Source organism: Musa acuminata, chromosome BXJ2-8, assembly GCF_036884655.1.
Source record: "Musa acuminata AAA Group cultivar baxijiao chromosome BXJ2-8, Cavendish_Baxijiao_AAA, whole genome shotgun sequence".
NCBI lineage: Eukaryota > Viridiplantae > Streptophyta > Magnoliopsida > Zingiberales > Musaceae > Musa > Musa acuminata.
In genome coordinates, this window is record NC_088345.1 from 49,020,094 (window position 1) to 49,044,226 (window position 24,133).

Consider the following 24,133-nt stretch of genomic DNA (forward strand, 5'->3'; position numbering starts at 1 on the left):
CAAACCTACTCGCTGCTGCTTTTTGGAGGATGGTAGAGTCGACGGACGCGATTTGCCCGACCGCTCGGATCTGCAGATATCTGATGGATCGCTAACCCCACTCAGATCCACAGGAAGCGTCGCTGCATTAGATCTGGAAAATTTTAAGGTGTCAACATTGGAGTAATTCTGAGTCCCACCATTTCTTCTCTTCGCTTCTGAAGAATTATTTTCTATATATAATAGTAAAACTACATATTAGCAGTGTAAATTTAATGAGCATCACGTGCTGAGTAATTTAAGTCACATGCCGACGACGCTGAGATAATCATCAAATATTAAATAGAAGAAGATATATCAAATGGAGATGGACATGTTGTGTGTCTAAGAGGATATGATTTCCAAGACCACAACGTTAGGAAAAGTTTCATCGATAAGTGTGTCCCTTTAATCTAATCCTCGGAGCGCAAAGCAAGACGCGGTGTCAATTCATTTTTGGATTTTAACGCTTAAAAGAGAAAACAAGATATTAGTTTATTATATATACATATATATATAAGGAAAAAATCATGACTTCGTGGACATATATAACATTTTTTATCCGAACTAAGTATTAAATGTAGACTTTTATGCCTGTGAAAAATAATGTTGAGATTCTTTTTTTAATATGAACTGATCTTAACTTTTTAACTTGCTGGAAATTTGTGGCGATTAGTTGCACCATTTAGCATATAACCAAGCGAACACCCTTTCGATTCACAGAATCTGCAAAGGCAGTGCAGTTTTGTTTGAATTTGAGCAGACGATTGATCCCACGACAATTCATTTTTTGCAGTAGTTCTGAACTTTAAAGTTTTTTTTGTAGTCCCGTAATTGCATAATCGCGTTTCTCTCTAATTAGTTTAGAACAGTAACAAAGCGCGACTGCATGTTTGCAATCGATGATGTTCCCTGCCGCCGGCTCGCTTGCCCTGCGGCTGCTGCACCAGAAAACCACGTCTTTCGCAGCTGCATAGATCAACTCCGATTGATATGAACATTGCATTACAAAAGATAGAAAGATGGTGGGAGAAACTGGTCGAGCTCATCCCTCCACGAACTAACCACACCCCAACTCAACCGTTCCTCTCCCTCACCCGCACCGGCAGTCCCCCCTTCAACCTCAAGATCATGATGTATTCCAGCTGCCTCTCTCTCTCCTTATCTACCACCTCGATCTCGAACTTCTCCATCACGCTCGCCGCCACCGCCTTCATCTGGATGTAGGCCATGTCCTTCCCCAAGCACATCCTCGGCCCCGCGTGGAACACCGGGAACCGAAACGGATTCATCGGTCGGAACTCCACGTCCTTGTGTAGCCACCGCTCCGGCCTGAACTCCCCCCAGTCTGCTCCCCATATCGCCTCCATCCGCCCCATCGCGTACGAGCTGTACATCACCGTCCTCCCCTTGGCCACCCGCGTGCCGTCTGGCCATTCGTCGTCCGCCGCGCACTCCCGCACCTGCAAGGGCACCGGCGGGTACAGCCGCAGAGTTTCCGACAGCGCCGCCTGCAGATAGTCCATCTCCCTCAGTTCATCTAGCGTGAACGCTCCCCCCTCCTCTGGGTTCGGGCGCCCCGAGCGGACCCGTCGGATCTCGCCCATGATCCGCTCCTGCACCGCCGGTCGGGTCGAGATGAGCCAGAAGAACCAGGTCAGCGTCGCCGACGTGGTGTCGCGCCCGGCCAAGACGAAGCTGATGACGATGTCTCGGAGGAACTCGTCCGAGTAGTCCGCCTCCGCGATGAACCGGGACAGGAGGTCGTCGCCCAGAGCCGCCGCGCCGGCCTCCTTCCTCGATCGGACCACCCGCATGGCGAACCGATGGACGGCGGCGATGTTCTTCTTGAGGATCCCCTCCGAGCCGATGCCGAGGAGTCGCTTCAGCTTCCAGGACAAGAAGAACGGGTGGCTGTATCGCTCCACCACGAGGTTGATGGCGTCCTCGAAGGCGTGGGCGAATTCGCGGACTTCGTCATCTTCGTCACCGATGAGGCTGGCGGGGTCCACGTCGAAGGCTACCTTGCAGACGTTGTCGAAGGCGAGGCGGTCAAGGAGCTCCTGGAGGTCGAGTACCTCGCGAGCGGCGGCGGCGCGGGAGAGGCGACGGAGGAGGCGGCCGGCGACGGCGAGGCGGACATTGCTGAGGATGAAGGTGCGGATGGTCTTGGTGTTGAACTCGAGGCTGGCGGTCTTCCGTTGAATGCGCCAGTGGTCGCCGTCGGAGTTGAAGATGCCGCGGCCGAGGAAGTCGGCGAGTATGGTGGTGGAGCGGAGACCCTTGGGATAATTGTCGAAGCGGGTCTTGAGGATGTGCTCGACGTTGGAAGGATTGGCGGTGACGATGCCCATGAATGTGGTGACGGTGTGGATGGGGGTGGCGGCCAGGAGCTCCGTGGTCCAGTCCAGGATCCGGTGGCTGTTCCTGAGAAGCTCCGAGAGGGAGGTGCCGGACCCGGACTTGGGTTTCGCCTTGGACTGCTTGGAGGGACAATAGATGCAGTAAAGCACAGGAAAGGCGAGAAGAGGGAGGAGGACGGCGAAGAAGAAGAGCTTCATTCTTGGCTACTGCTGGTGCGTGTGTGCGCCGATGCCTGACTGTTTCTTGGACGCCGGAGACAACTTTAAGCCCATATGATCCCGTCCCTGTCGGCACATACTGATCCCCGTCGTACAACCAGGTAAAACTATATTCAAGGTGTTTAAATTATATTTAAATTAAATTATTTAAATTGAAAATATTTAAACTGATCTAAACTACGAATCAAAATATTTAAATTAAAATTATATTTAAATTAAAATTATTTTAATAAATTTATCAGGTCCATATAAGTCAATCATAATCATTCTTCGGTGAAACTAAATGAAATGTTACACTATCCTCTCTCTCTTCATATAATGCCCAAAATACTTTGCAAATAGAGCAAATTAGATCAGCTTCGATCAATCGCGTGTGACACCCAAATGAAGTGTTACAGCACCAACCAAGAAAGACAGAAATCGAAGACCACGAATCGACCGATCTGTTATTACTGTCTGACGTGACTAACTAAATTGAACCCCTTCACAAGTGTGACACCCAAACGTTATGGTTTCATGACACGTCACAGTCGTATCAATATTAAAAGCATTCTCTGAGGAGTTAATCGAGCAATCTTTTCCGGCGACCGAACCACAGAGTAGATCGGAGAGACGACGGCTTCCACTGATTTTTGGGTGAGATAGCAGATTATGTCGACTCATCCCTGTTATGTGGGCGTGCTTGCTAATCGAGAGGACGGTACAAATATTCGGTCATTATGACTCTTTTAGTCAGTCATTAGGACTACGTGGTCGCAACATAAGATGCGAAGCTCAATGCCAAATTGCCGTCCAGTGGAAATCACTCGTTAACTTTCAGTGGATATGGCTTTGCACCGACGGCTTCTGGTCGCATGGAAACGTGATCCGATGAAGCGAAGCCCTTTCTTTAGTTACTCGGGATCTTAATCTTAGATGCTTGACGTTATGCACGGGTTAGATTAGTCCAAAGGGCAGTGTGTAGCAGAATCTGAGCAGGGCAATCTTTAGAGGCCCAGTGTTGTGTTCAGAGCCCAAAACGAAATGAGGCCCGGTCGAGCAATCCTTTAAAGCAGGGCATAACTTTTAATTTTTATTTTTTGGGTCACTGTGATAATGTGGGCGTCTGATGTAAATTAAATTACAAAGAGAGCAGCAATAGGGGCATGTATGATAATGTGACGTTCTGGTGGCTCAAGGCATCGCGTGATGCGACATTACAATGCAAGCACTCAAGAAAGTGCAAGCCATTTTTATCTTGTGGGAAGTGCGAACAGCAGCACAGCGGAGAGATGACAACAAGCCTGCTTTCTTATAGTACATGATAACCCAGTCCTAGTCGACGTGAGATTTTGCATGGTGATGATATAAAAAGGGATGGATATCCAGCACACGAAAACCAAAATATTGTAGGACGTGCGGTTAGAACCACATTGGCTTTGTGCATCGACAGATCATCAGGACTCATAAAGATGGTGGGTTAAAGGACGTCGATGGACCCGCCCGCTGGCTGTCCCAATAATACACAAGCGGCCACGAGAGACAGAGAGAGAGAGAGAGAGGATAGGACGTCCAGTTAGAAGGAAAAAACAAGCAGTAGGACTCAGAAATAAAGATGGGAGGATGTGAATGCAGTTAAAACCACATTGGTTTTGTGCATCAACCAGTCAAGGATTCAGAAAGATGGTGGACTAAAGGACATCGATGGACCCGTCCGCTGCCTGTCTCAATAATACACAAGAGGCCACGAGAGAGAGAGAGAGAGAGAGAGAGAGAGAGAGAGAGAGAGAGGGTAGGTACCATGAATGGTCGGGATGCAAGATGGCCAAGGTGAGAGACCACGAGGATTCCATTCCTCGGCACAAATCCATGGGTATCAGCCAGCGTCGCAATCCTCTCTCAGCGTCAAGCGGGCCATGCGAGAGGATTCCATTGTCTCCATCTTCATGCGTCGACTGATGCATGGAGGTAAATATATCGGCACCCACATTCGAAATTGAGTTCAGTTCAGGTCATTCGTTTGGCACTGTAGAAACAGTCCAATAATAGGAGGCAATAAGATCTAACTACATACACGATAATTAAGCAAATACAAGGTCAACCAAGACATACCATGTGTTCATCATCGATGATCCCATAAAGGTCATATCATTGTGTGTATATGTATGTGCATGCGGTCCATCCATCCATCCACCCACGAGTCGGAAGTAGGTAGAGTAGGCTTTGGAAACCGTGCCACCCGGTTTGGAATTCGATGAATGAATAGTCTTGGTACATAAAACGTGGACGATCGTGGACGTTCATGCTACCTACCCGCGCTTCCTGCACGGTCGAGATTTGGTGATGGCAACCGACAAAAAAAACACTTAATTACAACCTTCCCCCTCCCCTACCAACCACCGGCCACTCCCATCGAGACAGAAGGATTCCAGTCCACGTGGCCGGTTGTACCTGATAGCTGCTCGCCGTCGACGAACACATCGGGGCCATCACATTAAGATAGCATATTCCGGAGCTAAGTCTATGGGTCCGACACATTTGTGACTACTCCCTGTTGCATAGTCGTGCGTATTATCTACCGCGAATGCGCAGATCCAAAGCAAATAATGACAGTAATAAAAAGGTTACCGATTAAATAAAATGCACCGACGGGAGAGAGAATCTTCTTGTCTTGGAGCACGCACATCATCTGCTGCCACGTTCTCGGTTCACGATGCAATGGCTCGCCACTCGGGTCACACGTGACTCCCAGACGTGCTTCGCGTTTCGCACGGTGCCGCCTCCCCAACACGGAAGGAGGACGAGATACCTTGTATCAAATCCTACTTGGGGGACACATGGAACACCATGTGACGAGCTGGGCCACCGCTGGGGCACGCAGCAGGCACGGACCCACCTCATGCGCACGGACGTAAGTTTCCATGTGCAAGCCTGCAACATCGGTTTCCGCGCACCCGCGCACGCACTGCAACGACCGGATGCTGCCGAAAATAAAAAAGCGAGGGATGGATCACATGGTTTCGGCAAGGCAGCTCATTGATTGCCATCTCAATTCTTAATGTGGGCCGACAAGCAGGCCACCATCCATGTGGCTGGGCTGCTGCGGTGCAAACACAAAAACAAAGGGTACGAGAATGGATCCTTCCTGTTTACTTCATGTGTACGCGCGTAAACCAATCTGACCTTTGCTCTCGTTCCTCGTGAGGTTACTCGCTCGCCTATGAACGATCAAAACTATTAGTAAATTTATATTTATTAGATAGAAAACATGAGATGGGTCGACATTTTCGTTGGAGATTCAACACCACGTCCTTCGCTTACCCTTGAATCGATGTGATTTCTCGCCAGTATATGGGGTTTTGTTCGACTGGAGTGGCCATCGGCATCTCCATATGGGCCAACACGCTGCGGCCCAGAACGAATGACCAGCATTGAGATCCGAGCATGCATACTCTTTCGTGATCTGTTCTACTCCCCCCGGATGGTGCCGATGCTAAACTCATGCTCTTTCTTCGATGGATACGGTTTGTGTTGCAATTATGTGTTGTTAATTGGCATAAGCATGTATGTCCAAATGGTAATCCGTCGTTGCATCATTGAGCCTAAATTATCCTTCTGAAGGGCTCGCCAAATCCCGTCCGATCGATCGTTCATAATTTTGTTTATGGTATACAATTCACTGAGCTAAAAACAGAGTTGAGAAAATTTCGTTTGTCCTGGCGACAACTTTGTATTTGTCACGTGTGAGCCACCGATTTTTATCAGGTCACTCCTAAGCGTCGGAAAAAGAAAATGTTTTAAGCAGCTTCGACCTCCAACCTGAATATTTTAGATCGCAAAAATGTCCGACTACATTAATTAATTGGGTTCGTTTTTGGTAACTGACTACTTGTTCTCTTTTTGGGCAAGTAATAATAATAATAATAATAATTATTATTATTATTATTATTATTATTATTTAGTATTAAGAGTAAAAACAAGCGAATATGATCATCTGCACACTATAGAAGGCGTAACATGAAATAGGATAATCCGCGCGTTGTTCACGCGGTAAAAATAAATAAATAAATAAATAAATAAAGTTGGTCCGAGTGGAAATGTGTTCTCATAACCTTTTACGTGGTATAAAAAAAACAGAGGAGGTTATATCCTGCATCGACCGAGGCGGCCGTCTGCGGCATAGAGGAGGGGAGAAGGGAGAGAGAGAGAGAGAGAGAGAGAGAAGAGGGAAGAGAGAATGGCACTCGAGCTCCTCCTCCTGATCTCCACGGCCGTAATAGCCGTCATAATCTTCTTCGCCTTTAGGAGCAACGGGAATGGAGACGGCAAGGCGTATACACTGCCACCGGGCAAGATGGGTCTGCCTCTCATCGGCCAGACCATTGCTTTCATGCAGCCTCATTCCTCCGCCTCCTTGGGAGACTTCATGGACCGAAGCGTGGCCAAGTTTGTTACGTGATTCTACCGATTCGATACAAGCCATGGCCACCATACTCGGTTATTTATGGATTGCCACTTTGGTATTCTTGGTTGCAGGTACGGGAAGATCTTTAGGATGAACTTGTTGGGGAAGCCGACGATCGTGTCGACCGACCCGGACTTCAATCGGCTCATCCTGCAGAGCGAGGGGCGGCTGTTCGAGAACAGCTGCCCCACCAGCATTGCCGAGATCATGGGAAGGTGGTCGATGCTGGCGCTGGTGGGGGACATCCACCGGGAGTTGAGATCCATCGCCGTCAACTTCATGAGCAACGTGAAGCTCCGGACATACTTCCTGGGAGACATCGAGCGTCAGGCCGTGAAGATTCTCGACTCGTGGACGGAGAACGCCACCTTCTCCGCCCAAGAGGCGGCGAAGAAGGTTTGGATCCAGATTTAATTTGTTTAGACAGAGTCGAGCGGGTTTTCGTTTTGGTTCTGGCTGCATTTGACACCGATGCGGGGGCGGCGCCTGCAGTTTGCCTTCGGCCTGATGGTGAAGCATCTGATGAGCATGGACGAGAGCATGCCGGAGACGGAGCAGCTGAGGAGAGAGTATCACACCTTCATGAAGGGAATGGCATCCATCCCTCTCAACTTACCGGGCACCGCCTACAGAAAAGCCTTGCAGGTCTGCTTACATTTTACTTCTTCGTTTCGCCTCTATGTACATTTTCTACTGGCTTTCCAAGGTTGCCTCTCTCGTCTTGGTGCTTATAGAACCAGACAGTACGGCCGTCCCTATACATGGAGTAGTCGCGGGAGGTTTTTATAGTAGGAAAGAAAAGGGAGGTCGAGCAAGCAAATGCCTGAAGGAGGCATCTTTGGTAAAGCATGCCTCTCTTTGGTGGTCGAGTCATTAGCTATATGGCTCTCAAACTATGCTTTGGCCATCTGTAGGTCCCCATTTTGCATTCGTGTAGGAGTGAAAACCGGAAAGCTCATGTGTTAGCTTCTGTTGGCAGAACCGTTCTACCGTTCTCTTCCCGCAGCTCATCCCACTCTCCCTTGTTAGGTTCTTTTGATATCAATGACTGGTTTCTTTCTTTCAAAAACAAAAGGTGGCCTTGTCCGAAGCAAGAGAAATTTCATCTCATTTAACAGAGGCTTTTCATATTACATGCACATTTCTTCTTTCTAAATGTAAAACACAAGCGAGCTGTACATTTGGTCCCTCGATGTCCTCAGCATCCATCGATGCAGGGCCTGTGCTTGTATGTGGTTTCTGAATCGTGGTTTGACCCTCCCTTTTCTTCTCGATAGTCAAGGGCCGTCATCCTCACGATCATGGGGCAGAAGCTGGACGAAAGGATCACTAAGATCCGCGAGAAATGTGAGGGGCTTGAAGAGGATGACCTCCTGGCATCGGTGTCGACGCATCCAACTCTCACCAGAGAACAGATCCTTGACCTGATACTCAGCATGCTCTTCGCCGGCCACGAAACATCCTCCGGTGCCATCTCTCTTGCCATCTATTTTCTGCAGGCCTGTCCTAAAGCGGTTCGACAACTGCGGGTGAGCCCAGCGAGACTCTTCTTCTATAATAGCATATATGTTTCATCTGTTTTCTGCTCCAGTAACAACGACAAGCTTCTCAGGAGGAGCACGCTGAGATCGCGAGGCTGAAGAAGGAACGAGGGGAGACCGCACTGACCTGGGATGACTACAAGAAGATGGAGTTCACGCATGCTGTAAGTTCTCTTTTGTGCCACTACTCCAAGCCGGTAACAAAGTAACAAAGGGAAAAACACGTCTCCCTCAGGTCATCAATGAGACGCTAAGGCTAGGCAACATCGTCCACTTCCTGCACCGGAAAGCCATCAAAGATGTCCAGTACAAAGGTAAGATGCAAATAATTACTGTTATTGTTATCACAGTAAATGAGACCAAGTTGCGCAAGAGAAGCTCATCAAAGATGTCACTTTTCACTTGGCAACGATGCAGGTTACGATATTCCATGTGGGTGGGAAGTGGTTCCTATAATCTCAGCAGCACATCTGGATCCGTCGATCTACGATGAACCACAGTGTTACAACCCATGGAGATGGAAGGTCAGCAATTCGATAGATATACATGCGTTTGCACACACAGCAGGAACATAGTTTGTCGTGGCAATGCACCAGATAGCTTGATTTCCAACCAGCGTTCAGGGCTTGTGTATTTGTCTCGCATGCAGGCTATCCTTGCGACCGTGACGAAGAACAGCAACGTGATGTCGTTCAGCGGCGGCCCGCGACTCTGCCCTGGAGCAGAGCTTGCAAAGCTAGAGATGGCCGTCTTCCTCCACCACCTTGTCCTCAAGTACGACTGGGAGCTGGCCGAGCGTGACTTCCCCGTCTCCTTTCCTTTCCTCGGCTTCCCCAAGGGCTTGCCCATTAAGGTTAGGCGCTTCGGTGGTAACCAAGTGGCTTAAGATCATTATGGAGACAGATGCGGATCATAGCATTTGTGAATCGATAACGTTTCCGATTGCTGCGCTGGTAATCGGAAGCATGCGTATCTTAATGGTTCTGCTGTGACAAGCCAAAGACTTGCTCCACCGGAAATCTACAATGTATCCTTTACTTATGAGCATCTCTATGTTTCTTCGGACCAGCTTCTTGTTGATTTTTGTTTGTGGCATCAAAAACGGGATCGACCACTAAAACACAATCTCCGGAAGGGTTCGCACGTCAGGCTTTGATAAAATATTAATGAGATCAAAGGGTTCGCATTGCAGGTCAGGCTTGCTCCTCATGTGAGTGGGTTGGCATGCAGGGCAGGTCATGGATCTGATACCGTCGTTGAAAGGACCTGACACGAGATACACGCGATAGGGTAGGAGCGCGACACTGGCATCGACGACCGAGTCCGGTGAACCTTTTCATACGTCCCATCCCCTTCGCTCCGGGCACATATATAGTTAATTGGATTCATCTTTGCTTGCGTAGTAGGTATCTCTATCTTCCCCATCGGGTCGGAACCCTCCAAGAAATGTGCACATGATTCGAAAGAAGAAGGAAAAAGAAAGAAGATGATATCTGGTCCAAGATCAGAGTTTTTTTCTTTCTGTTTGGATTAATTAGAACTGAAGTGTCGATCAAATATGGCATTCAGCCCAAGATTTTGGTTCGATTACCAGTCTTTCCCAGTGGAAGAGCACATAGAAAGTTTATCATAGCGTCGGACAATTATATGAGAAGTGCAAATGGTGATGTTTCTGGGCGCGGTGTAGACGTCTTCTAGAGGGTTTAGTTGTACATCCATTAATGCGCCTCTCCCTCTCTCACGCAGCGAATGGAGAATAAAGCTTCGGATTGCGTCGGTTGCTTTAGGTGCTCGAGCGAAGAAAAAGATCGGTGTTCCCATGTCCGTGTGTGTGTGTCAAAAGGATGATGCACTCGGAGAGAGCATGCGTTTGGTCTGGAACTCCGCTGGGGACGAGTTCAGTGTGACCAACCAAGTTGCAAAAGAGGCCCAAGGGGGCATCTTCTCTCTCTCTCTCTCTCTCTTTCTTTCTTTTCATACTTCTCCGCCCCTCTGGTTCTCCGCGCGTACCAAGCTTGGAAGGGGAGAAGATAGCAAGTGCGGTCTAGTCCACCTGCCAACCTTCTCCCCGGAGGCCAAATAATGCACTTGTGACCGTCCCGCAGAAGGCTCTCTCTCTCTCTCTCTCTCTCTCTCTCGCTCGCTCTCTCGGAGGTATGGATCTCTTCTGTTTATTTTTATGCCTCGTATGGTTGTTACTGGGTAAAGCTGGAGTCAGTCGGACAAATCTCTCTTCTTTGGGGTTCATCTGAAATGGTGGTTTTTTATTGATTGCTCCGCCGTGTTGATCTCGCTCGCCGTTCGTAATCTTGGTTTTACTGCGGGCTGCACTTTGGGGACAAATCTGGGTTCTTGATTTTGTTTGCACTCGTATGATTTCTAGTTAAAAAGAAAAAAAAAGATGTTTTTGGTATTCATCTTCGATCGAGATTATACCGTATCGGGAATCAGACGGAGTGATTTAATTTGATTTGGACCAAAGAAGAAAGAACAAAAGAGGGAAACTCAGAACCGTTGCTCATCTGCTTCCATCTGGGGATTTCTGGGTGATTAATTCTCTGTGTTTTCCCTTACCACTTTCGATGCTCATAAATCGGTCATCAATCTCTTCCTAAAAGGAATTCTTGATTCGAACCTTTTTTTTTTTTTACAGTTTACCCATCCTCGACCATAGGATTCAAAATGTCTTTGTCGACCCATCTGATTCCAATGAGTTTGTCTTTCAAGATGAGAGCGAGAGTGCCTCCGGTCAGCCCCTTCTGTGGAATCCTTCTGATCGGTGGACCTCTGATTGACTCGTCCAGCATATGGTTGACTTTTTGGAGACTTATGAGACGATGGATGATCTGCTAGCATATCGAATCATACGGTTCGAAGCATGTGAAATGCGCGAAATGCTAGCTAGGTCTGCTCGTGGCATGGAAGATGTTATCAAACAGAGGAAGAGTAGGATAAGCTTTAATCTTCCATATTTCTCTCAAGAAGAACTCTTTACAATTTCAGAAACTCTATATTTTTCATGACCTAAGGGGTTTATATAGTCCCCAAAGATACATTACAATAATTGTATTCAAGATGAATCATTCTCTTTCAAGAACCAATAACCAATTTGACTTATCCTTCCATAAAATTTTAATCTATTTTTTCTTCTTGATGTAATGAGTCTCCTTCTCGATGCAATGAATCTGTTTTTGATGAAATGAATCTCTTTATGACACTTGAACAAGTTTAATTTCAACATTCTTCCCCCTTAAACTTGTTCCATCTAATATGTCAAGTTTCTTTCGAAATTGTTGAATATATACTTTTTCTTCAAGAATTCCATTAGGAAATACTGATTTGACATCAATTTGTAAAATTTTCATTTTATTTGAGCTGCTAGAGAGATAAGTAATCTTATTGTCTCTAGTCGAGCAACTGGTGCAAATACTTCTTCATAGTCAATCTCATATTGTTATTTGTATCCCTTTGCAACCAATCGGGTCTTGTATTTCTCCACCTCTCCTTTTGCATTTTTTTTGTTTTGAAGATCCGCTTAATACCGATAGCTTGGTGGTCTTCTGCAAGTATAGTAAGCTACAACGTATTATTTTTGTTGTAAGATTAAATGTTTAAGAATAAATAGGGGTGGTGAATATATATCAAATGAATTTGAAATTTTTTTGTAGAAATAATGAAATTCTACATCAATTCATCATGCCATACACACCTCAACAAAATGATGTCTAAGAAAGAAAAAATAGGACTATCCTTAATATGGTCCGATGCATGTTAAAGGAAAGAAAAATTCCTAAAGAATTTTGGGGAGATGCTATTGCTTGTGCAGTTTATTTGTTTAATAGGTTTCCGACAAAATGAATTGGTAATGTTACACCAGAAGAAGCATAGAGCTTTCAAAAACTAAGGGTTGACCATTTGAGAATTTTTGGAAGTGTTGCATTTGTCAAGACACAAGAAGAAAAGAGAACAAAATTGGAAGATAAAAGTCAGAAATACATTTTGCTAGGTTATCCAAAGAATTCCAGTGGTTACAAACACTACAATCTTGTCACAAATAAAGTTGTGATGTCAAGAGATGTTGAGTTTGATGAACAACAGATTTGGAACTGGAAAAGTGGTGAGCAGCATAAGAAAGCTATAGCTTCAGAAGAAGATGATATAATACAAGCAAGCACCAAAGTGGTTTTGCCGGAATCATTACCTAGATCAGCCAGGTCACATGATTCAAGAAGTCCAATTATAAGAAGGACAAGACCGATTCAGGAGCTATATGATATGACTCGAAGGATTGATACTAACAATAATGAACTTTCTTTATTTTATCTTTTTGCAGGATATGATCCATTAATTTTCGAAGAAGCTTATAGAGATGAAAAATGATGACAAGCTATGAACGAAGAGATTCATGCCATTAATAAAAATAATACATGGGAGCTTACTACACTTCCAGAAGACCACCAAGCTATCGGTGTTAAGTGGATCTTCAAAACAAAAGAAATGCAAAAGGAGAGGTGGAGAAATACAAAGCCCAATTGGTTGCAAAGGGATACAAACAACAATATGAGATTGACTATGAAGAAGTAATTACACCAGTTGCTCGACGAGAGACAATAAGATTACTCATCTCTCTAGCTGCTCAAATAAAATGAAAAATTTTACAAATTGATGTCAAATCAGTATTTCTTAATAGAGTTCTTGAAGAAGAGGTATAATATTCAACAACTTCGAAAGAAACTTGTCATGTTAGATGGAACAAGTTTAAGGGGGGAGAATGTTGGAATTAAACTTGTTCAACTCTCATAAAGAGATTCATTTCATCAAAGAAATGTTCATTGCATCGAGAAGGAGATTCATTACATCAAGAAGAAAAAATAAATTAAAATTCTATAGAAGGATAATTCAAATTGGTTATTGGTTCTTGAAAGAGAATGATTCATCTTGAATATAATTATTGTAATGTATTTTTGGGGACTATATAAATCCCATATGTTGGGTCATTAAAAAATATAGAGTTTCTGAAATTGTAAAGAGTTCTTCTCGAGAGAAATATAGAAGATTAACAGGACTATCCCTTCTTCTTATCAAGATCAACAGGGCACGGTTTCTTCCACCACACCATGAAACCTTTTGGACTCGTCTGGAACTTTTCTTGAGATTAGTGGACTGTCCAATCACCCATAGCAGTTTGCCTAATGTCTGCATGCCTATAGCCCGTTCAAAGGTGTCATGCTCAAATTATTATTATAATACCAAATGCTCCATCTTGACACCACATCTTAAATATTGTTTGTTGGTTGTGTTTTAGCTTGCTTTGTCTGTTTTGTTCCTGGGTGAAAAATCTAGATAAAAATATAAATTCTTAAGCCAATCAAAATTATCCAGACTAATTAACTATAATTATCTGGGATTTTTCTTTCTTGCCTCAATATAAATCAAATTACCATAAATAATATGTTACTTTATTTGAATATTTATGTAGTATGATTATGGAAATGAACTAAATTGATTTGTTAGGAAATTAGGCGATCAATTAAATAATTTAATAATTTAAAATTAATTAATTTATTTCCTAATAATGATGTGAATTTTAAGAAATAAATATTTTGAATTATATTTTTGTGTGAATTATAAAAAAATAAATATTGTATTTCTATTTTTATGTGTGAAAATAAAATTAAATCATTAATTATCTTTCGAGAACGATATATTTTTTTTTATATAAAGGGGCTCTCTCTCCCCCGTTGCTTGTCAAAGCTAGCAACAGGAGGATTGATGAGAGGTAGGATCCTCAACTCATTTTTTTATATTTTTTTATTTATATTTTTAAATATTTGATATTAAAATTATTATAATTTTACGATGTATAATAATATTTTAATTTTAAAATTTTTATGATTGGTAAATAAGGATCGTTGAATTTTTATGTTAGAATTATTATTTAAGTTCATGATGATGGTGCATGACTTATATTTCAAGCAAAAATCTTAAGTTAGTGAATTATACTTTTAAGATGTGATTTAACAATTAAAATTCTTATTTTTGGATTGAAATAATAGCTCTAATTCTTTTAAATAAATATATGTTTGTTTCAAGAATTAATGTATTAATATTTATGATTTAATTAGTTTTAACTATAGGATCATGAATTTATTAGATTATTTAAGTTATAAAAATGGATTTAGAAGTCTATTTTAATAAATTCATATTGTATTATTAAAAATTCTAATGGTAATTTATTCAAGATTAATTATTATCTTATAATATTTTAAAGTATTTTTTTAAAAATTGAAATCTAATTTAATAAGAGGGATCAAACTCAAGTCTGACTTGAGTCAAGTTGATCGATTAGACCAATCTATGTGATCATGTATAATCTAACTCATATGGCCAAACACGACCCAGCCCATGTGGTTAGGCACAACCCAACTCATATGATCAGATTTGATCTAGCTCATGTGATCAAGCATGACCTTGCTCACGAGTCGGTGCAGTCTAGTTCAACGACCAAGCTCGAAGACCAAGTACGACTCAACTCATGACACGTCAACCTAGTCTAATACTTGGGATAGGCATATGTGGCGTCGGTCCAATTTGGATTAGTACTATGTAGCCTAGCTCAATTCCCTCCTCTCTTATTGATTTAAGCTCATTAGTTGATTAAACTACATCAGTTTGGTTAAGATGATTCAAGGTGATTTTGGACCGATTTGATTAGTTCAAACTCATTTGACCACATTAAAACCAATTAGATCCAAATTAGACCACTCTAGAATGATTCTAGACGATTTCAATAAGGATTAGAGGTTGGGCTCAGATAGAATTTAATTTGGTTCAAGTCAATTGGACTATTTCAATTATGGTTCAGGTCGATTGAGGGCTGCTAAGAGATTGATAACTTATGTTCATATGAATTGATGAACTTAAAAACTTTATTTGAAGTAGTGATTTGAAATTGATTAGTGATTTTCTATTATCTTGGGATTAACTCGATGATATTAATGTGATTGTTACTTTGTGGTATATGCCAGTGGTTTACATTGGAAGTGCACTCTGTGAAAGGAACTATGGATCCATCATAATGTAAAGTCACCAATGAACATAATCTAGCATGTCATACACTAAGCATGATCTCTTATGATATTTTTGAATACATGCATGAATCAATGAATGAATATACTCGATCGATATACTATTTGACATACTATTTGTTAAAATAATATGGATTACGTCATGGATACATAATTGAATACCCGATTGACATACTATTTGATATACTATTGCATTCATTCAATTATTTGACATACATAATCGCCTTACCGCAAATCAGGAGTTTGGCATACTATTTTTTTAAAACCAAGGAGTTGCCAGTTTTGCTCTCATCCTCTACCGGATTGCACTTGCACTGGAATGGTGGAAACTCTTTTTCTATTTTACAGTGAGAGCAATAGAGAAAGAAATATCTGTTCTCATCCTCTCCCACCCAGCTTTCTGCTTGAGAAGATCTTATTTATAGTATCAGTTAGCCAATGTGATAGACATGTCACAGGTTGAATCGTTAGGTGCCACAAACCATTGCTTTTGAGTTTAGCTCTCTTTTTTGCGTCTGTATCGTAGCATGAGTTTTCAACTATCTTAACTCTCTATTTTTTGCACCTCTATGATGCATTTGAACCTATTCCGAAGCTGTGGTTTCTATCTTTGTTGTGATACAATTTAGATTGTCTCAGAAACTGGACTTGCTATGTGACTTAGATGTAAACCATCGACACATTTGAACATATTCTGAGGCTATGTTTCCACCCTTATTGTGATACAAATTGTTGTGTGTAATTAGATCATAACCATTGGTAAAAATGCATTATTTATTTACAATTAAGAGGTTTGATGAGTACCTTAGTAGCATGAATGTGCAATTTCTGTTTCGCTATCCTGCTAAAAGCATGTCTCATCAACAGGGAAGGCGGACGCAAACATGTTCGGAAGGAAGCATAACTCTCATGATGACCAGGATCATGCTGCTCTACCACACCAAGAGAAGGTAATTAGACTGAACACATTGTTCTGTATTACACTATGGGAAGTTCTATATCAGGCTCATGAAGTACAATCTCAAGAATACATATATATTTTTCGATTAAATGAGTCAGCTTCGCGGTGGAGTCTCTGAATGTAGGTTGTTTTGGATTGAATATGCTCATCTACCATACTGCATAAGCTTTCAAAAAACTATGTTTTTCTTGATGGTCATACTCGCAATGGTTCATCCGATTGCCATGTGCCACACCTGTTTATCACGAAAATTTCTATCCGACTGATGTAATCTTTCTACATATACAATATATGGGCATTGCAGGACAAAGAACAAGAAAACATCATCATTCGTGTTTAATTTTAAACTCTTTTCAGCTTGATCATGCTAATTTGTGAGATTATATGATATATCTTGCATGATAAATTGTGGATATTGTGCAACAAACAGGTGGAAGAGCTGAGAGCTGCTATCGGACCCTTATCCGGACGTAGCTTCATGTTCTGCACCGATGCATGTCTGAGGAGATACTTGGAAGCTTGGAACTGGAACGTTGACAAGTCGAAGAAAATGTTAGAGGAGACACTCGAGTGGCGAGCGACTTACAAGCCAGAGGAAATTCGTTGGGTGAGCTCGATTCAGATGTTTGATTTGACACCGCAGTCGATATATTTACACTGTTTTCCCGATCGTTTCATATATTTACACTGTTTTCCCGATCGTTTCAGCCTGAGGTTGCTACCGAAGGTGAAACCGGCAAGGTCTACAGAGCGGATTTTCATGATCGCGAGGGAAGAAGTGTTCTTGTGCTGAGACCAGGGAGACAGGTTTGCCATTCATGTTTTCATTTTCCTATCCTACAAGGAAACGAAAAAAAAAAAAATCTGAGAATAGAGATACAAGCTACATGCATCTGTTGCAGAACACATGCTCGCACGACAGCCAACTCAGGCATCTGGTGTATCTCCTGGAGAATGCCATCATCAATCTGCCCCAAGGACAAGAGCAGATGGTTTGGCTGATAGACTTCACAGGATGGTCATTGAGGAACTCGGTGCCGATTAAGACTGCTCGAGAGACGGCAAACGTTTTGCAGTCTCACTATCCCGAGAGGCTTGCGGCTGCATTCCTATATAATCCCCCAAGAATTTTTGAATCATTTTGGAAGGTCCGTAGCCCTTAATCGATTATGTCTGATGGTTTATCGGTCTTTAGCGTTTTCTGGTTTTTGTGCGCAGATAGTTAAGTATTTCCTGGACCCGAAGACCTTCGAGAAGGTGAAATTTGTGTACCCGAAGAAGGAAGAGAGCATGGGAGTGCTGCGCAAAAGCTTCGATTTCCAGATGCTGCCCGAGGATTTTGGAGGAGAGAGCAATGTGCATTATGATCACGAGGAGTTCGCGAGACTGATGGCAAAGGATGATGCCAAGTCAGCGGCGATTTGGGGAGAGGATCAGCTGCCGGAGCATCTGAGGTCGCACATTTGGTGAGAGAGAGAGAGAGACCTTTAAAACACAATTCCATGCTTCAAACTAACTGGTCCATTCCAATTCCAATTTATGATAGGTAAGCATGAACGAGAACAGCAACTCCTCGAAAAAGGAGGAAGTCAAAAGAACAAGATAAGCGATATGCTGATCATCTGGAATTTGACGACGCTAAAAGAACTACGACACCAATACACGGGCTGTATCATCACTTGTATACAGAACAACTTCAACGATGTCTGGATCTGAACATATTCGATTGCAGCAAAAATATACGCACGAGTAAGGCTACAAACTTTCAGCCTGATCGGACAGAAAAAACATTCCGTTTATGAGAAACAAAATGGGTACATTAAAACCTACATAAATAAATAAGTATTGGTTATATGTTTGATGCAAAGGAAAAGTATATGAACCAAGTTGACATTTCTTTGGACATCCCTTCCCTTGTTGATATTTAATTATTGACAGAAAATGTTGGAGAGGTTAAAAAACATTACTGAAAGAATCAAGGTTTTATGCCAAACTATATGCATGCTCCGAATTATGTGAACAAACCAATGGAAGACATCATATGAAACAGTCAAAACTTTCCATGCAAGAAACTTCCATAGACAAATTGGAAACACGGGGAACGCAGGCAACAAAAAAAAAAAAAAAAACAAGTGTGGTATTCTAGATTTCGTTGTAGCTCAAAGCGTTACCAGTTACTAGGACTCAATTCAACAATATCAAAATTGGCCTGAGCCATTGCCAGAGTTTTTCCAAAGTAGGAGGATAGATGAAGAGCAAGGACGGACATGATGTATCTTAAATAATGAAGAGAAAACAAAAACTCCAAGAAATCAAGAAGAGTTCCAAGGTGATCAAGAACAGATTGGAAAACACAATAGACTAGATCAAAAGAAGGCAATAACAGTATGGGCATTATAATGACAAATAAAGGGATAAAAATTAAACCAAAAGAGATTCTAAGAAACCTAAAGGTTTTAGATAAGAGATTCAGGATGAAGCTACTGCAGGCTTGGTGAAAAGAAAATGTACGGAAGGTCAGAACTTTGGAAGATATAAAGCAGATCAAAATTCCAATGAAGAAGAAACTAAGAAAGCAGCAAGAAGATTTACAGACCATAATTGATTCCTTTTTACAAGACATAGCTACCAAAGATGGAAAGCAACATATTTGCTAAGCAAGGTAGAATAGAGACTTAAGTTATTCGAAGCACGAAAGAGATGAAGATCATAATTGGTAAAGTTCTGGAAAAAGAAAGTGGAGAAGGTACAGTAACTAGGGTTAAATAATTCAATACAGGTAGCTAACTTTAGGAACTCTGATATTTAAACAGATCAAATCTGACATCTGATTCTTATGGGTCAGCTGATGATATCCTGTTCTTATACGGTTGTTTTATCTCTATTTCCTCATCAGGTATTCTTCAATTATTTAACATAATGTTGGTAATTTAACTATTTGGTTATCAAAGGCTTGGAAAGTGAGACGTTCCACTTCTAGATTGTAATAGCATGCCAATGACTACTGCAAAAGGCCAATTCCAAGAGAATATGAAGAATTTTGATTGCCATCATAGTATAGCACAAAGTAAAATGATCTACATACAAGAATAATAATTATTGTCATAGTTGCAGTTAGGCAAGTACATAAATCAATTAAGCATAAATGCATCACAAAAATAGAACACTTCTAATGAACTCATTCAGTTGGTCCTACAATAGAAGTAACGTTATGGTGTCATCCAAAGCATGATCATGGTGGTGGACATCAAAGAGCATAAGATCAAAACACCATCGTCCAAACAGGGAACACATTCCAATAATATAGCTGCAGTACTTGTAACATCAAATTTTCATCTAAAGGGTACACGGCGAGTAATATGATGTACTCTAGAAAGAACAGCTTATGTTAAAAGGCTAATAAACAAGAAATGCTATCTCAATAAATTTCAAAAATAAAAGGGGTACTTGGGCTAAAAAGTAAGGTATGCCCAATCACTTGCTGCAGTTCAAGACTTGTAAAAGACAAATTACGGTCTTCAAAGTAAATGAGCAGCAGTAAGAATCTAAGATCCCACATAGCATAAAACCAGCACACCTCGGTCACAAAGGTAAAGCACGTCCTATACGAAAAATAGAGAACTACGTTAGGATAAAATTTGCCAGAATATAAAGCACTATTAGAATATCCGAAAACAGAGCAACGATCACTAAGTTTCTGCATGCTGTTAAAAATAGTTTTAAGGAGAGCGATGAAATTGACCTTTAATTTACACTTGACACCTACTATATTGAATAAGATGTCGAGGAATAAAATGGATATAGTGGCCAATTTCACAGAAGTCATGGTTTAAAATTCCTCACATGTTTCTTCCCTTCTGCGTTGCACTCTCCATAGCCATGATCAGATGCGCTTGTTTAAACCTATCATCAGAATTACCACAAGACAAAGTTCCAATTTTGCTATAAAAATTAATCCAACGAGTATTCTTTGGATGCTATAACACTCCGTGAAACCAAACCCTTTTCAGATTTACATTCTTCTTGCAAGAAATACTGGTGGCAAATGCAAATCCTCAATGCATGACAAAATCAAAGATTTCCCCAGTTATTTGATGACCAATCAAAGATAAAGTCTTTCGTGAATGTTACCTTGGGAGAGCCAACTCCAACATGAGGAATCGACCGCAATGAAAGATCTGAGGCGAGCGGCGGCGATGGCGCTGTGAAGCGGCATCAGCGAATCGACGCTCCCCAATGCCTGTGCGATCGACCTAACATAGGTCGTGCCGAAATTAGTCGAGAGTACGAATCGAAACTAAAAATAAGAAAAAATAACAAGTAGAAGAGTTCGAGGGCAAGAATTTGGAGTTGCAGTAGCCTTCACCTCCGAACGAAAGGGGCGGCCCTTCGGGACGGCGCAGGCTTCGGGAGTATGGATTTGGAGCGGACCGCGACGGACCTCGCCGCGGCCATGGCGGCGGACCTACAGAGCGAGGCCATCACGGATCGATCTTGACGGTCTTCCTCCTGACGGATGTGGGGAATAAAGAAAAGCTCTTAAACCCTAACCGAGTGGGTGAGACAAATCGGTCGAACGAGTCGCGGACTCGCGGCAATGAGCCAAATCAACAATCGGGCTTCGGCGGTGGAAAGAGGGATCGTGGATCCCGCATTCCACGTCGGCTATGGCTCGTCCAATAGGTAAAAGAGAAATAAATATCTGAGATATATTGCCACGAGACGGTGAATTCGACCCGAAAACGTCCCCACCGTTACCAAAAACATCTCCACCGCCGTTTCGTCTCCAAAACCAGAAACAGAAAACGAAAACAACGTCAGCGTTGCAGGTTCCAACCCGCCCTTTGGCCACCGCTCTCTCGGAACCCTTCTGAGTGCCTCTCTCCGGCGGCCGGCTACAGCCATGATTCGCGCGGTGATCGTGATGAACACCCAGGGCAAGCCCCGCCTCCTCAAGTTTTACGAGTTCCAGGTACCCAATATCTCCTCTGTCTCTCTTATTCGCCCTCGTAATTTGCATTCGGATCCGAATACGAATCCTCTCTTGACTCTGGCTGCTTTTGCTCTTCTGTCGAAGCCCAGCCCCCGGAGAAACAGCACGAACTCACACGGAGCGTCTTCGCAGGTCAGGGAGCTCGTAATTTCAATACATTAGAAAACCCCTCGATTAATCCCCGGTTTCCCCATTTGTTTCACATTTTTCGCTATCGATTTTCTGTTAAATATTCGATCTTTTGCGTCAACCTGTTGCAGTTTTATCTGGAAGACCGGACAACGTCAGCAATTTCGTTGAAGCAGATGCAATCTTCGGCCCAGTAATCTTTTCCTCTTTACTCTTCGTATCTTTTGTTGCAGAAATAACAAAGAAAAAAAAACAGGAGGAATTCAAAGAGGTCTACACATATGAATGTTTTAGCTTGTTCGCCTTTTATCCGTTTGTGTTACAATAATTGCTCTACTTGCTAACGAGAATTCCTCTCAAACTGGGTTTTGCTGAGAAGAACATGTTGTTGATTAATAGAGCGAGGAGCCTGCAAAAATTAGGGCTCTGCGCATTAAATATGAATCGTGAACAAAATATACGGTTTCTTATAAATTGAGTAGATAGGCAGTCTCTTTAATGTTTGCTCGTGAGGAATTTCCTATGTTTGCTGAGGAAATCCTTTCTATAAATCTGGTGATATGCATTATCATGCTTCATCCTTCTTGCAGGGTACCCGGCTGGTATACAAGCACCTCGCTACGCTGTATTTTGTCTTTGTGTTTGACAGTTGTGAGAACGAACTAGCTATGCTTGACCTCATACAAGGTGCAAAACAAGTTTTCAACCTTTTACATGAGATTGTTTTTCTTTATAAAAATTGTTCCTTCTCCACTGGTATGGATTTTCTTTATGTGTCATGAGTAGCACTATTAGTATTGGCTGAGCTCATATCTTCCGATCTTTCCCTATGATTCACAAATATGTCCGAAGGTTTTGTTTCTAATTTAGATGCTGTCGTCTGCAGTCCTTGTTGAGACACTGGACAGATGCTTCAAAAATGTCTGTGAGCTTGACATAGTGTTTAACTTCAACAAGGTAATCGTAGTTGTTGTGAAGCTTTCTCAGTATGTCTCTTTTTTTTGCTAGCAATTTTTTGGATTACTTCGACAAGCTAGCCTGACAAAAAAAAAATGCCAAATATCTGGATGAGTTGAGCATATTCTATCAGCCTGCAACTGAAACGTACTGCACTGCTCTTTCATCTTAAATAAAAGAAGAAGACGGAAAAGCTATGAAAAGTGAGTTTAGGATAATATAATTTTGTTTTGCTAATTATATAGGCATATGGAACAAAAGATTTGAAGTACTTGAACTTCTAGATTGATGGAGAGGATGTTGCAAATAATCAAGAAATTCTATCATGTTTACTAGAAGGTGCTTATGGAGTGACCAGAACACTTGCAAGATATTCATGTTAGACTTGGCATGACTAGATCATAAATAGAAAGTTTAAACGATTGGCATATTCTATTATAATTTGTTCATTAATGTAAAGTAGAATGGCAATCCGGTATGATTTCACACGCTCATGAACTCTTTGGAACAATACTCTTACCTGTCTATCATTACCTCTGTTAGCTACAAGTGAATCTGCCCTCTATTCTTGATGTCCATATCGACTGTGAAACTGATTTAGCAGGGTATCATCTTATTTATCCTTAAGGTCTATACCTACTGTGAAACTGATTTAGCAGTGTATCATCTTATTTATCCTTCAGGTCTATATCTACTGCAAAACTGATTTAGCAGCGTATCATCCTTTTGTTCAATTTAGAACAGATTTACAACAATCAGATCAATACCACCGTTTTCATGTATAACTTGGATTTCTTATGTGCAGATGCACACCATCCTAGACGAAATTATATTTGGAGGCCAGGTGCTGGAAACTAGTTCTGAGCGAGTTCTGAAGGCCGTTGAGGAAATCTCAAGGTGCCATCTCTTTTGAACTATTCCAAATAATGTGCAAAAAATGCATGCATGTCCTGTGTAGACATGAAAGTACATGCACACATAATCCTGTTGATTTTTGTATCTCTACTTGTAAACTGTAAAATCTATTTCCCTCTTGCAGGCTAGAGAAGTCTTCAAGTTCAGTCAGCTTTGTGCCAAAGTCTGTATCCGGACGGTTTGGCCGCTAGCGTCTTGCAAGTTCAAGATATCGTTCCAGGACTAGCGTGTCACCACCAATACAATGGAGTTTAATAGCAATACCTGCCACTCATTAATAACTGTAGCATCACATCGTGATTTTGTTTCTACGACAATTTCCATTGAAGTTCATCAAAGAAAGTGATTTGCGGGCTGATATTGTTTGTTGGTGGAAGTGTGCGTTTTATGGGTAACATTGGACTAAGATTCTCTTCTTTACCATATTAGTTTCATGTAAGCTACTGATTGCGAATCGAGTTTTCCATGGAAGCTTATTCGGAGTTGGTCTTCGTGGGTTATATCA

General features: G+C 42.1%; 5 protein-coding genes across 6 annotated transcripts; 3 read left to right on the forward strand and 2 right to left on the reverse strand.

Annotated features, from left to right (window-relative positions):
• Positions 1 to 979: 979 nt before the first annotated feature.
• Positions 980 to 2,678, reverse strand: LOC103996194 (cytochrome P450 CYP94D108-like). The gene has a single exon (XM_009417054.3). The coding sequence runs from the start codon at positions 2,577 to 2,579 to the stop codon at positions 1,095 to 1,097; it is 1,485 nt and encodes a 494-aa protein (XP_009415329.2). The 5' UTR covers positions 2,580 to 2,678; the 3' UTR covers positions 980 to 1,094.
• Positions 2,679 to 6,726: 4,048 nt separating this feature from the next.
• LOC135619929 (cholesterol 22-hydroxylase CYP90B27-like) lies at positions 6,727 to 9,653 on the forward strand. Its single transcript, XM_065122428.1, has 8 exons — positions 6,727 to 7,025; positions 7,116 to 7,440; positions 7,537 to 7,689; positions 8,322 to 8,573; positions 8,657 to 8,749; positions 8,821 to 8,899; positions 9,003 to 9,109; positions 9,235 to 9,653. Exons 1-8 carry the CDS (start codon positions 6,817 to 6,819, stop codon positions 9,469 to 9,471), a joined length of 1,455 nt encoding a protein of 484 aa, XP_064978500.1. The 5' UTR covers positions 6,727 to 6,816; the 3' UTR covers positions 9,472 to 9,653.
• A 144-nt stretch (positions 9,654 to 9,797) lies between these two features.
• On the forward strand, positions 9,798 to 18,416 carry LOC135619930 (CRAL-TRIO domain-containing protein C23B6.04c-like). The gene is made up of 7 exons (XM_065122429.1): positions 9,798 to 10,739; positions 16,541 to 16,623; positions 17,065 to 17,241; positions 17,343 to 17,441; positions 17,537 to 17,782; positions 17,853 to 18,100; positions 18,181 to 18,416. Exons 2-7 carry the CDS (start codon positions 16,558 to 16,560, stop codon positions 18,182 to 18,184), a joined length of 840 nt encoding a protein of 279 aa, XP_064978501.1. The 5' UTR covers positions 9,798 to 10,739; positions 16,541 to 16,557; the 3' UTR covers positions 18,185 to 18,416.
• A 1,491-nt stretch (positions 18,417 to 19,907) lies between these two features.
• Positions 19,908 to 21,214, reverse strand: LOC103996191 (protein NONRESPONDING TO OXYLIPINS 2, mitochondrial). 2 transcript variants are annotated; one of them, XM_009417051.3, is made up of 4 exons: positions 21,001 to 21,214; positions 20,766 to 20,887; positions 20,478 to 20,537; positions 19,908 to 20,236 (listed from the first exon to the last, which is right to left on the reverse strand). In XM_009417051.3, exons 1-3 carry the CDS (start codon positions 21,114 to 21,116, stop codon positions 20,518 to 20,520), a joined length of 258 nt encoding a protein of 85 aa, XP_009415326.2. In that variant the 5' UTR covers positions 21,117 to 21,214; the 3' UTR covers positions 19,908 to 20,236; positions 20,478 to 20,517. The 2 variants fall into 2 exon arrangements, with proteins under 2 accessions (XP_009415326.2, XP_009415323.2); XM_009417048.3 differs by lacking the exon at positions 20,478 to 20,537 and having other exon boundaries at positions 21,001 to 21,213.
• A 161-nt stretch (positions 21,215 to 21,375) lies between these two features.
• LOC135619931 (AP-3 complex subunit sigma-like) lies at positions 21,376 to 23,986 on the forward strand. The gene is made up of 7 exons (XM_065122430.1): positions 21,376 to 21,606; positions 21,717 to 21,759; positions 21,888 to 21,949; positions 22,347 to 22,443; positions 22,643 to 22,713; positions 23,519 to 23,610; positions 23,753 to 23,986. Exons 1-7 carry the CDS (start codon positions 21,538 to 21,540, stop codon positions 23,817 to 23,819), a joined length of 501 nt encoding a protein of 166 aa, XP_064978502.1. The 5' UTR covers positions 21,376 to 21,537; the 3' UTR covers positions 23,820 to 23,986.
• The last annotated feature ends 147 nt before the right edge of the window (positions 23,987 to 24,133 follow it).